This window comes from Brachyhypopomus gauderio, chromosome 5 (genome assembly GCF_052324685.1).
Source record: "Brachyhypopomus gauderio isolate BG-103 chromosome 5, BGAUD_0.2, whole genome shotgun sequence".
Taxonomy (NCBI): domain Eukaryota; kingdom Metazoa; phylum Chordata; class Actinopteri; order Gymnotiformes; family Hypopomidae; genus Brachyhypopomus; species Brachyhypopomus gauderio.
The window spans coordinates 35,242,639-35,255,299 of NC_135215.1; the positions used below are offsets into that span (position 1 = coordinate 35,242,639).

General features: G+C 45.2%; 1 protein-coding gene across 2 annotated transcripts; it reads right to left on the reverse strand.

Moving 5' to 3' along the window:
- Positions 1-299: 299 nt before the first annotated feature.
- Positions 300-12,075, reverse strand: ciartb (circadian associated repressor of transcription b). Of its 2 annotated transcripts, none has more exons than XM_077007506.1 (6): positions 11,922-12,075; positions 6,085-6,556; positions 5,454-5,529; positions 4,562-4,640; positions 2,725-2,854; positions 300-1,973 (listed from the first exon to the last, which is right to left on the reverse strand). In XM_077007506.1, exons 2-6 carry the CDS (start codon positions 6,547-6,549, stop codon positions 1,584-1,586), a joined length of 1,140 nt encoding a protein of 379 aa, XP_076863621.1. In that variant the 5' UTR covers positions 6,550-6,556; positions 11,922-12,075; the 3' UTR covers positions 300-1,583. The 2 variants fall into 2 exon arrangements, with proteins under 2 accessions (XP_076863621.1, XP_076863622.1); XM_077007507.1 differs by having other exon boundaries at positions 6,085-6,559; positions 11,922-12,054.
- Positions 12,076-12,661: the final 586 nt, after the last annotated feature.

The following is a 12,661-nucleotide window of genomic DNA, read 5'->3' on the forward strand; positions in this document are numbered from 1 at the left end:
TGATTCTCTGCATGATATTTCTTCAAAATCTTTCTTCTATCAGAATATCAATGAGGCTTTATAAAACAAAGAGGCATGCATGTGGCTCTTGGTGGGACATCAAAGTAATCCTGAGAACACACAAGGCCTGTAATGTTTCACCTTCCACTTCATGAATTAACCAAATCAAGACCCTCATGAATAATTAATTGTAGATATGTGCGTCATGAGGTTTTTGTAAGACAGAAATGAACATTCAGCTACATTCAACGATTTTACTCGGGGGACGGTGAAGTTAAAAAGGGCTCAAGCAACAAAAATACGCCAAACAAATATAACCACATTTATTTCAAAAGTATAAAATATCACACTATAAAGGCCACTTTGCAAGGGTAGATTAACAACCTCAATTCTTTTACACAAACTTTGAATACTTCTCCCTCTCAGATATCATCTGGCTCTGTGGCAAATCCATCATTGTCCCACGTGACCACAGAGAGTAATTGGCAAAAGTTTTAATAATTTATGTGTTAGCAGGAAATGGCAGGAGTTGTGAGGGTTCTGGATTGGTCTGTTTTAGTACATCCCTCAGAGGTCGCAGGTATTCCAGATGGTTTTTCGCCCACTTTAAAACCAGTGTACAGGCACAGCTTGACATCAGATTAAACAGGCTCTGGATGCCGTCGAACTGGGAGACTCTCAGAGAAAGAAAAAAAAAAAAACCCCAAAAAACTGCACTTCACATTCTATACAATGGCACCTGTCAGGCCTCTGGAGTGTCTTAGAGGCCCCTGGGATTGGACAAGCAGAACAGGCCACACCCCCAGGCCCCGGCACTCCAGGCAAATTTGACTCACCATCGGGCCCTCTCTCGCTAAATCGACATTAGTGTTCGTTAGTTCTTATTCGTTCTACGCACAACCACTGACATGGCGACAGACTGAGGTAGCACTGTTGTACCAAAAACATAGCTAGTTTATACCTATGAAGTAACAGTCACATCAACCGACTCGGTAGAGTGGATAGGGGGAAAAGATAAAGCAAAAATTCACATTCAGCCCATGTACTTTAGCTACAACTACAAAGATCACCGACACATTGGAATATCTGAAGTGTTCCCGAAAAATGCATATTCCTCCCTCAGTCCCCATCCCTTCTGAAGTTATGCTTGACTTTATTCACAGATACCAATATGCTGCATCAACAAATTGAGCTACCATAATCTACGCAATTTCTGTCTTTTCAAGGGATATCCTTCTTGAAGACAGATCAGGGAGCCTCAAGGTATGAGGGCTGTCTTAACTTACTCACAACACACAAACACATGCGCGCACACACACATATACACACAATCTTACACACTTTCACTCACTCGCTCCACAAGAGAGGATTTGATGCTGACACAGAAGTTATATAAGGACACGCTGATGCTCTCTTGTGTGTGTGTCTGAAGGCTGCGTCCTGCTATGTGCGAAGCTGGGCTTGCTCTGCCCTGGGATCTTCCCAGTAGGCTGAAATGGAGCAGGGAGCTTTGCACCGGAGCGAGCTGACAAACCCCAATGGCTGTGGGCCCGGCTCTGAGCTTTCAGAACCATCACGCACCACTAGGACCAGTCCCCTGCAGACATGTGGCCCGCCCCTCCTGAGCCTTTCTGGCCGATAATGCTCTCTGTGGATTTAAGCAGTCTCTCCAGGCACGGGGCGTTGATCTTGCCCAGAGGAGGCTGACTCGGTACAGGGTCCATATGTGGGCTGTCCATCGTGGAGGACACGGAGTTGTCCTGGGTGACGTCAGCGTCGCCGTGTGTGGTTAGAAAGTTCCGGACCGTCCCTTGCACCTGGTCAGCCACGGGCGAGCAGATAGGAGATGTGTGGAGCCATTTCAGATTGGTGGAAGAGTAGGGTCCCGGAGGAGAGAGGCCACTGACCCGCACGACCTTTGAACCCACTGGAGGGGCACTGGTGGTGGCAGGACTGACCAGAGCCGAGGCCAACTGAGACATGCAGATAGAGACAGATGGAGAGAGGGAGAACACAGAGAGAAAGAGAGATAGAAAAACATATAAATCCGAAATTAGGAGGAGCGGAAGAGCTACATCATATGGACCAAATACCATGTTGTGATTAAACCAAATGGAATATGTCTAAAATATTAGCAGCAGTCGTGTGGTCCCACGATGAGCCCAGATGAACGGGCTATAGACTCCAACTGTAAAACTCTGTAAAAGTTTTTATATAAAAAACACCTTTCTAATAAAGTGTGTTGTGAATGTAGTGTAGCCCCACCAGAAACAACCCTGGGGTCTTTACAGCAGGTGTCTGGTGATGGTCGATCAACCTCTAGCTATACATAGAGACACTACTGCCAAACTACCTTTGTTCTAAGTGAACATGATGTGTTTGTATGGTACCTTGCAACTGTAAAAATAGATTTTAATCCCTTTCTGCCTGCCCTGATCTTCACTAGGCCAGTGATTAAAGAATAATGGGTATTTTAAGCTGCCTTTCTCTGTCTGCTTATAGTCACCTTAACCACAGTGGTGACGGATGTGTCTCAGTGAGGAACGCTGAAGTGAAAGTTGTGTTGTTTTACACGTGCTTTCATCTTATTGTGCCTCTCACAATTACCTTCAGAAATCATGATTCAAACACTACACACAGTATAACGGTTATTAATGTTTTAGGCTTAAGTTTTGTTATGTTTTTTTGTTTGTTTGTTTAATGTGCACAGGAGATACGCAATACCTTGGGTTTTTTGGGCGGGGCGGTGCCTTGCGTCAGCTGGGTGGCAACGGTTTGGGAGTGGGACTTCACGTGAGGAAACCAGCTCTTCAACATTTCCTCCATTTTCAAAATGATGTCGACATAGCGCTCACTGCCAGGAACAGGAAGGATATGGCTTAGTAGGGGTAACCCATACACCGAAACACGAACCCTCCCACGGCTACCTTGTTGTGAGAACAGGCCATGTCGCATGCAGAGGCGCTATGTGAAGTGAGCACGCTCTCTGTCGAGAGGAGGAGGAGGAGGGGGGGGGGGGGGGTGTGTCCCTGTGTCTGCCCTCACCTACTAACCCCTGACCCCTGTCCTAGCCCAGAGGGCAACGGAGCACACACCCCTCTAGTTACTCACGTACCGGGCTGACTCACACATGTCAATGCCCACACGTGGCACGGAGCGCAACTGTTTCTCTCGCCTCTAAAAATAGGCAGGTAAGCCAGCAGCAGGCACTGCCAGGCACCGCGGAGGGAAATAGCCACGCCGAGGGAGAAAGTGACGCGGACCCACACGCCCACACGCACACGTGCACACACGCACAAACCAGTGCCCATTGACTTAGCGCAGGCAGCTGAGCAGATGGTTAATGGAGATTAGTGTAAATCTCATGACCAGCGTCTACCTGCTGTGTCCCCATTCTAACCATGTTAAATTTATGCGATAGATTATGCAGCACGGCTCCTGCCAGGAAGGTCCCTTTGATCCGCTCCGCCCCATTGTGGTCCTGCTCTGAGAGGCTGCCAACTGGCACAATGGCACAGCTGCAGGGAGGGTGTGCGACCTCTCTCTGCCCCCACCACACCCAGCCCACCCCCCCCATGCTGTGTGTTGGGAGGAGGCCGACCCCCCCCTGCTCCGTCTGCAGTGAGCTGGGGCCATCTTGACTCAGTGCCTAGATGAGCTGGCCTAAAAAAATAATAATTTTTTTTTAAAAAGGCACCCTACCCAAAACTGTGGACCTGCGAGTTCAGTTGCTGGTCAAACTTGTGTCAAATTTCCACAGCATGTCGGTCCAGTCTTAGTGCAGCTGGGTCCAAGCCGCAATGTGCCGCCTGACAAAATATTCTAAAACTGCACCGATGCAGAACGTATTTGTACAAACGGAGCGCACAGGCTCTTCGCCCAACACTGCTCTGAAAATGTACAATGTGTTCATCAGCCAATCTGAGCAAGTGCAGCTCGAAGAAACAGAAGAAGAAACAGAAGAAGAAACAGAAGACCGTTTGCTTTCCAGCAGTGACATCATCCCCCCATCACACGGTCTTGCCAGATGAGAGCTAATCAATCGGATACAAGGTTATTTCCAGAACGGAGCTCAGGACATTTTTAATGATCTGCGCAAGAATTGTCCACTGTAGCGCACCCACTTTAGGCTCCACAGTGGCTGGTCTAACAGGCTGAGTGGCCCTCCTGCTGGGCCCTACAGCGAGCTCATACCGAGGGCCGACTGCCTGAGTCACTCCCTGTCCTTTAGAGTGTGGTGCAAGAGGACACGCGTCAAGACGCCACACCTAGAGCAGTACAGGAGCAATGTAGCCAGTCTCTGAAAAACCACGGTCAGTACAGTGTGAGCACACACACATTCGTCAATGCCTACATACACCTGTCCATCAACAAGAGTGTGGGAGATTGAGACATGGGGAGGCTCAGCTCACTCTCACACACACACACACACACACACACACACACACACACACACACACACACACACACACACACACACACACACACCCCAGAGTGACGGCCGTGAGAAACACAACAAGCTGTGTGTGGGTGGACTGAGGAAGAGGAGGAAGGCTCTTACCCCATGCGTGGATTCTGAAGGACCCCCATAATTCTCTGGATCCGGTCCAGAGCCACACTCTCCTGGAAAGTGCTGAGCCCTGTGAAAAAAATACAAAGGAAAATAGAACAAAGTTTCACTTTTTTTGTCTCCGACAAGCCGGGCTGTGTCTGTGGAGCAGATGGGTTCCTGTGAAGTGTGTGGGAGGGCAGACACGCCGTCTCTGCGGCCAGGAAGTCTGGGGGTCACGCAGTATCCGGGCTCTGACAGAGATCCCAGTCGGTGCGCTCCACGAGAAGCCTCGCCCAGCGCCCGGCCTGCCTGCACACCCGCCAAGTGGAACTAAAACCCCGGCCAGAAAAACGTAACGCTCAGCATTTACTGGGCTTAAGACCACGTGGTGGTGTGTGTTAAAGCCACGTCTGGCCAGGCTGAGATTCAACAATCCCCTAACAGCAGCTTTTGCAAAGTGGCACTGCTGACGTCCACGTCATCGCACAGCTAACGTACAAACACGCAGGCCAAACAGTTCAGTGGAGATTCACGGGAGAGAGAATCATCACACACCCCTGAGACTTCACTGCGTCTTTAATGCAAACATAAACCTTAGGCAATTTACACAACATGGCATTTTCCATTGTATCTACAGCAAACATCATGACATAGCAACGTAGAGAACAGAAATGGAATTTGGAGTAGTTTTGTGATAGGCTTGAACACAACAATATACACTGCAGACGTTACTATATCAAATCTCAGGAGGACGTGTGTGTTGGCAACCTGCCTCTCACTTGGCTCAGTCTATAACTCTAGAGTCACTGTTCAAATGGCCTTAACTTCAACAGAACGTCACCAGCAGGCTTTGAGGTGACTGTGGTACACCATGGTGAGAGGAAAGAGGGTTGCTACTCACGTCCTCGGTATCGTCCAGAGCGGAGACCGTTGAGGATGGAGGACAGCGGGAGAATGTAGCACTGCAGCTCTTCGCACTGGGGAACAAAGACCATCATTCAGGACGCGTCCGCCACGGCTCTCCCCAACACACAGAGCAACACTTCTGTCGTAGGATGCATTTTCAGATTGTTTGCTTCTTTTCTTTTCTTTTTTTTTTTATAAAATGCATTTTTGGAATATTTCAAATGTATTTGAATCAATGGTTTCTTTAAAACAAAAGAAAAAAACCCACAAAAATTCAAAATATGCAAAATATGCAGAATACAGAGGCCACTCCACATATTCGCAATTTCAGGACATGAATAATTAGATTTGTTAATTACAAAGCAGGACTTACAAAGAAAAAAAATAAACTAATTTACTGACTCTTCAAATATGCATATTAGCATATGCTGCTGACGTTTGATGGTGAAACACAAAGCTGACTCGAATGACTTCATTCTCCTACAGAGACTGGAGCCCCTCCTGGAAATTGCTCCACTTTACACTGACGTTGGTCAGGTGGAGGCAGACCCTGCAGGTGAACTGGACCTGCCGTGGTTCTGGCATGCAGCGAGCAGGGCCGAGAGCCCGGGAGAGGCACGTCTCACCTTGCAGGCAAACAGCCGGTCCTTCTCGCTGGGGCTGGATCCGAGCTGCTTTTGCGTCGGCTCAGGTGTCACCGAGCTCCACGCTCTCTTCGGCACCTGCCTGCTTTTGCCTTTAGGGCTTCCCGAGGTGCGGCTGTAGCCGGACCGGTCCTCCCGCGCCGCTGGGGAGAGCTCCCCCTCTGCACTGCAGAAGGAGCTGGAGCAGCTGGAGGGGGAGCAGTTCCTGGAGGGCCTGGCCTCCTCCTCCTCCTCCTGGATCGGGCCATCGGCACCCCCCTGGCTGGGTCGAGGGCTCCGGGCGGGGTCGCCGGTAGGGGAGCCGGCCGGTATCCCACGGGCCCGCTCGAACTCCGACTCCGGCTCGCTGTCAACGTCTCCCTCGTCGTCGCTGGCTAGCCAGTCGATGGAACATTCTGAATCGGAAGCAGACATCCTTGGCCGCAGCTCCTGACCACCACTGACCATCACTGACCTGCTGGAGAGGACGGGAGACTGCAGTTAACCCAACAGAAGCAGGTCGTATACTGCAGAACATCTCGCAAAACATCCCTCGCCAAAGCAGCCAACTAAAAGAAAGCTGGAGAAACACACATTACCGCTTCTGACATGCCTTCTGGCCTCATGACACCCTCTAGTGCTGTCAGCTATCTGGACAAATTGGAGATATTATCAGCCAAGCAGACCCTGATGTGGAGAGACGCCAACACAAGCATGTATGCATGGTAAAGTCCCTACTCTGAGACAGTGAGACAAGAGGCCAGCTGGGTCTGTCTTTCAGTCTCAACACCTTAGTCTCACCACACAGACTAAAGATAAATACTACTAAATGTAGAGGACTGACTGCTGTGCCACAAACTCTGAAAACCACCCAATGGTCTGGAGAGCTCTACTAGAACATCTAACTAGCAGGCCAAGTTCTTGAGGTAATACACCAATAGCTACTTTAATGAGTATACATACAGGCACAGGTCTGAACATAAATTTTTACTTTTCCTGAAAGACAAACTTAAAGAAATGTTAAATGTACAGGGATTACATTCACTGGAGAAGCCCTTTGCATTTTTTCTTCTACGAGAATAAAGGGAAATTTGTTTACATGCTCAGCAGCACATGCTAGACAAACATTTTTCAAGCAAAGTCTTATTTTGCTTCATTCAATTTATGTTTGGAGTCAAAGACATTGCAATCTGCTCATGTATTCTCAGTATGCTTTCACACATTAATGCCTTTTGCTTGAGCACAATTCATAGGATGATGGCTCAAATTTGAGCAAACCTGCCACTAATTTTTCAGTTAAGATTCAGTGATTAATAATGGTAAATAAGAGAACCTATAGATCGTAAAAAAAAGTATATGTTTAAAAGTATATGTTTGTCTATTAGCTCTACCTCATCCATGTAACAACCAGAAACTGTGGTGGTAAACAGCCAGGGATTCTCACTCACTTTGTACTAGTGTGCTTTATAGGCTCAGTGCACGGATGTCTGGATTCAGTACAATTTCACTGTGAATCGGAGCGGAGCCCAACAGGGCCTGGCTGCATGTGCTATGTGTGAAGAGTCTAACAAATCCCACCTCCTTGCGTCTCTGTGGTTTATTTGAAATACTAGGAGAAAATGACGGGCTTGTGTATGAAGCATGGCTGCCCTCCTCCAACGGCTGCTCAGATTCCAAAGCTGAGGCACCATTTCTCAAAAGAAAGACAACAGTATAGTGTGGCAGTTTTTGCTGAAACAATGACTGTCAGCTGTAGGCATCCATAACGGTTCATAAAATAATAACTCCCTTTAAGGACACAGGCCGCCGTTTCAGAAGTGCAGAATTGGTCACTTGGCTCCTCGGTTGTTTCTTGGCCAGCTGTTGCTGCACTGTTAATTACTCCAGCTCTTGATTCATAGAGCATTAACAATAACTCAATAACAAAATCAATTAAATGCAATAACAAATGACACAAAATGAACTATAGACAAACTACTACACAAAGAGATGGAGGATAAACAAAACTTAGTTCTTAGAGAAAGAAATGCATTCGGTGTTTTTGAGCTTTTGGCTATGGCACTGAAAAACCTGCCATCTAAGAAGAGAGTACGATGAGAAAGACGTTGATTTGTGCTTCTTTAATTTAGGCCATGTAAGAAGTCTTGTGGCTGAGTTTTGAATAAATGAAAGTCCGTGAAGGGTTGGAATTTGAAGATCAGTGAAAGCCAAATTACAGATAGTGATTTGGAAAGCAAAGAAAGCATGAAGCAAGCTCTCTGCATCTTCCGTGTTAGGTAGCTGAAGGTAGACGATGTTGCACAGGCAAAACAGAACAAGGAGTTAATATGGGGCTTACAGCCAAACGAAGGGTCACATGACCAGTTATTTGAAGTTATTTGAAGAGTTATATATAGTCATGAAGAAACTGCTGAACAGATAAAGAATGCTTTCAGGGACAATGTCATAGATTTGTACAAGACTACTATAAAAAGCAAAACTGCACCCTTAAATGATTCACGAGATGTACAAACCACTGGTAAGTCTCTTGGACGCACAGGCCATGACATATACGTAGATGTACATAAGAAGGCTGTGGTGTTCTGGGGCAAAGTCTTACAGACTGATAAGATCATTAACCTGTATGATGGATGATGGAAAATGTGGAGGAAAAACACTGCTCAAACACCCACCATGTGAAATCTGTGACGCCCAGTACGGCCATTTATAGAAATAGAAACTCACTAGTCACTTATATCACTGTGAACTCACTAGTCACTAGTTTTTATCACTGTCAACTGCAGCCGTGGGACGTGTTTGAAATGTCCAGGATTGTTTTATCTGCACAGACCCAAACAAATGCCTCAAAATGCAGACTGCAGCAGGACAATGACCCAGCACACAACGCTGGACCCAGCACACAACGCTGGACCCAGCACATAACGCTGGAGCAGCCGTGTTGTGCGTGAGGAGAAGGTGGAGAACTCTTCAGCAGTCATTTCAGTCAACCATCCTGAACTCTTCCGAGTTGGTGTTTCACTCTTTGAACACAAGACAGAAGCAAAAAAAGCCCCTGAAACAGGCATGAACCGAGAATGGCTGCATCACAGGACTGACAGAGCATTACTAGGGAGAGACTCATTGTCTGAGATGTATGGGGCACATACATCTCCAGACAGGCAGTTATTAGACAGATACTATTTATAACTACAAACTAAATATGACAATTTTTTAAACAGTATTCATTTTTCCAGTAACACTGGGATCCCTGCATATCCCTGGAGAGCTATTTATTAATTGTGCTGCAATTCATACAATTCATTCTTAAATAGCCTATTATACTCTCAAAAGCTGACAATTTACACTTGAACTTCATAGTCATTTTTAAATTTATAATACAATGCCCACTTTACTGTTCCTTTTAATAACACATACAAGCACACACAGCATTGTTTTAAAATAATCTACACGTGTAATGTATATTCCAAGTTGCTTGATTTATAATTACACTGAAATATGCTTCATATTTCTGATCATAATGACAGTAATTAGGACCCTTCACATGACAAATAAATCTGTAGGAAACTGGAAAAGATGTTCAGAATAAAATGTTGGCTAAATCCAAGACCAGGAACTTCAGGACTCTAGATTAAACCTCAGCCACAGTGTTTGTATTGTGATTCAACATAATCAATCTTGTCCATCTCTTTCGTCAAAGAATCTACCTTCAAATTCAGTGGCTGGTCATGCAACGTTTACCTCTCCATTAGATGCCAGTTGCAACAGTAGCACATAGCAGTTATGAGGATTCATATACATCTGCAAAGTGTTTTGGTAGTGTTTCATTCTTTACTGGTGAGTATCATTAGCAGGGTTTCCTTCTTAGTGGCAGATATTGATAAAATGGGACCACACTTACTGGCATGCAGAATGGTAGCACGGTTTTGGTATTTATTGGCAGGTACTGGTAGCTGGATTTAATCTTCTGTCATATGCCACAAGGGACTGGCATTTGCTACTTGGGTCTGGTCTATGCCAGTGGGTTACACTCACAAATGGTAAGTGATGCCAGTGGCACGTTCAACATCGTTTCATTCAATGGGGGAAAAAAAACACACACGCCAGTCCAGTGAATAGTGCCCCCCATTTCCAACAACAGTTATTTTAATGGTGAAGAACAACTAAACCATTAATCCTACAACCATTAGTTAAAATCTCCATAGTTAACAGTTACCCAACAACTGAATTTTAAAGGTGGGAGTGAATTAACACAACATCTTAAAGGTTCTGTCTTGCCTTTATTTAATTAAATAAGATAGTGTCAGACATCTGATGTTCACAGTAAAATAGACCTTTTCACTGCTAGGAGTTTTCTTACACATATTGTGACATACAACAAAACATACTTTTTTAGGATTTGAGGTTTAAGACATTACATAATTGTTATTAATATAAATGCTCACTGTTTAAATAATCATGTGACAAAAGTGTGAAGTATTGTGGTTTGGGAGAGGAAGGAGGTCTTTTCACAAGGATTCCCACAATGGGGTCACCATCATGACTGCAATAATATGAAACTAAGGGGCGTCTGGTACACATGTAAACTCTAAAGCCTACAATACATAAACATAATCCTTGTTAAAATCACCTTTACATTTCTTTTCCAATAGGAAATGTGCAGAACAAATGAAAGCAAAAAAGTCCAGTAAACACTGAAAGCTAGTACACAAAGAACTAATCTACTGATATTGCCCACTGACACTGAAATCTGTCAACTCTTTTTTTAACGTATAACTCAAATATAACTCCGTATGCTTACATATATTTATTATATTATAATATATTTATATATTAATTGCTAATTACTATGACCATCCCTAACTATGCCGGGGTCTTTGAACATCCTTTAGAGTAATAAAGTGACATTATGTAACACTGGAAACAGAAGAGAGACGTCTCTGACACTACTGAGGATATTAGTGGAGCAGACATTGATGGTTTTGTTCAGCTGTCTTGTAAAACGCACCTAGAAATGATAAATAACTGAATCCCACTTGGAGGCTGATATCACATCCGTAACATCACATCTCACACTTGACCTTCACCACACTCCAGAAAGTTCTTTAAACTAACGTAATGCAGGTAGACTAAAGTAAAATGCCTTTGTGATTTTACGAAGAGGAACGCAAGTGAGAAAAGATGCGTTACAAATATGAACTTTAAACGTGTGGATAAATACCTATAAACAATATACAACGATAAGAGAGATCTGGACATGGTTCCGCATTTATACACACACACACACACACACACACACACACACACACACACACACACACATATATAGGGACTCAATCAGCATTAGTACCTGAATAATCACTCATAGCACACACAGCACATTCAGTCTAAAGAGAGAATAAACTGATTCACATCGTACTGAATCAGGATGATTACAGATGATTACAGATGTGTGTGTGATAGATGTGTGTGCGATAGATGTGTGTGTGATAGTCTGAGATATCTCACTAAAGCCCGGAGTGTGTAGATCCGTCTGCATTTCAACACAGGAATAAAAGCCCAACGTGAAGAAGCCCTTTCAACAAGGCACAGCCCAATTCACTCACATAAAACTGGATAAACCAGCAGAATTCACACATCTGAAGTCTCTTCACAACGTGTGAACACGTCCGAGCCGCCGGTCCAATACAGCCGCAGAGACGCAACTCCAACTCCCATCAATTAATATCATTATATAAATACATGCCCTCAGTGTCTCACATTTATAAACTACACCTGCATGTCATTTCTGTGTAAATCGGTGTATAGCCGCGTGTCCTATAGTTCGTAAACGTAAGCCGTACCTCCGTAAGATGAAGGGAAGCGTCTCCTTTGTTCGGCGGTAAATCCAGGACACGGGGCGGCGGGTCTCGATATGAGGTTCGTGGTTCCAGCGCTGCAGACCTGCGACTGTGCGGCCCGTGTAACTTCTCCCGAGGCCACGTGTCTGGGGGGGCGGGCGCAAAGACGCGGGGGCGGGGACTACGACGCCGGCCTCTCCCGTTGGTGCTTCCACGCCGACATCTGACAAATGGAGCGTGCGTTCGAAGCCGGCCGCGGCCGATAGGCCAACCGCGTTTGCATATTCAAATGATATGTAAATTGGGAAAACACGTGGACAAGCGGATCAGTTTCATTCCAGCAGGCGACGGTACCGTCAGCTCTGAGATGTGTTGGGGCACGGGGACTTCTTTTACCTCATTAAACTACATCATTGAGGATGAGCCGAATTCATTATACCAGATAATCTATCCAGTCATCGCATTTAAACCGACTAACTGTTCGGTTAACAGCAATAAAACTTGAGAGATCGCCAAGCTAACAGCACTCTGTAATTAAAAAAATAAAAACTGCGTCCAAGAGATTGTACGTAGGCATGACTATCACGTGTGACATCACTATCACGTGTGACATTTTATCATTTTACATTTATTTAGTTTATGTTATTTTTTTCAAAGCTGTGGGACATTTTATCAGTTTTAAGTGCGAGGTATGATACGTACAAATATTTTTTTTCAAACTGGAAAATTTTCAAATGTGAAAA

Excerpts from the sequence above, each read along its gene's own strand:
- ciartb (XM_077007506.1), bottom strand. The coding sequence starts at position 6,549 with ATGGTCAGTGGTGGTCAGGAGCTGCGGCCAAGGATGTCTGCTTCCGAT. Across the intron at positions 4,641-5,453 it reads CTCTGGACGATACCGAGGAC|GGCTCAGCACTTTCCAGGAG; the intron begins GTGAGTAGCAAC and ends TTTTTTTCACAG. Across the intron at positions 1,974-2,724 it reads CCCCGCCCAAAAAACCCAAG|TTGGCCTCGGCTCTGGTCAG; the intron begins GTATTGCGTATC and ends TGCATGTCTCAG.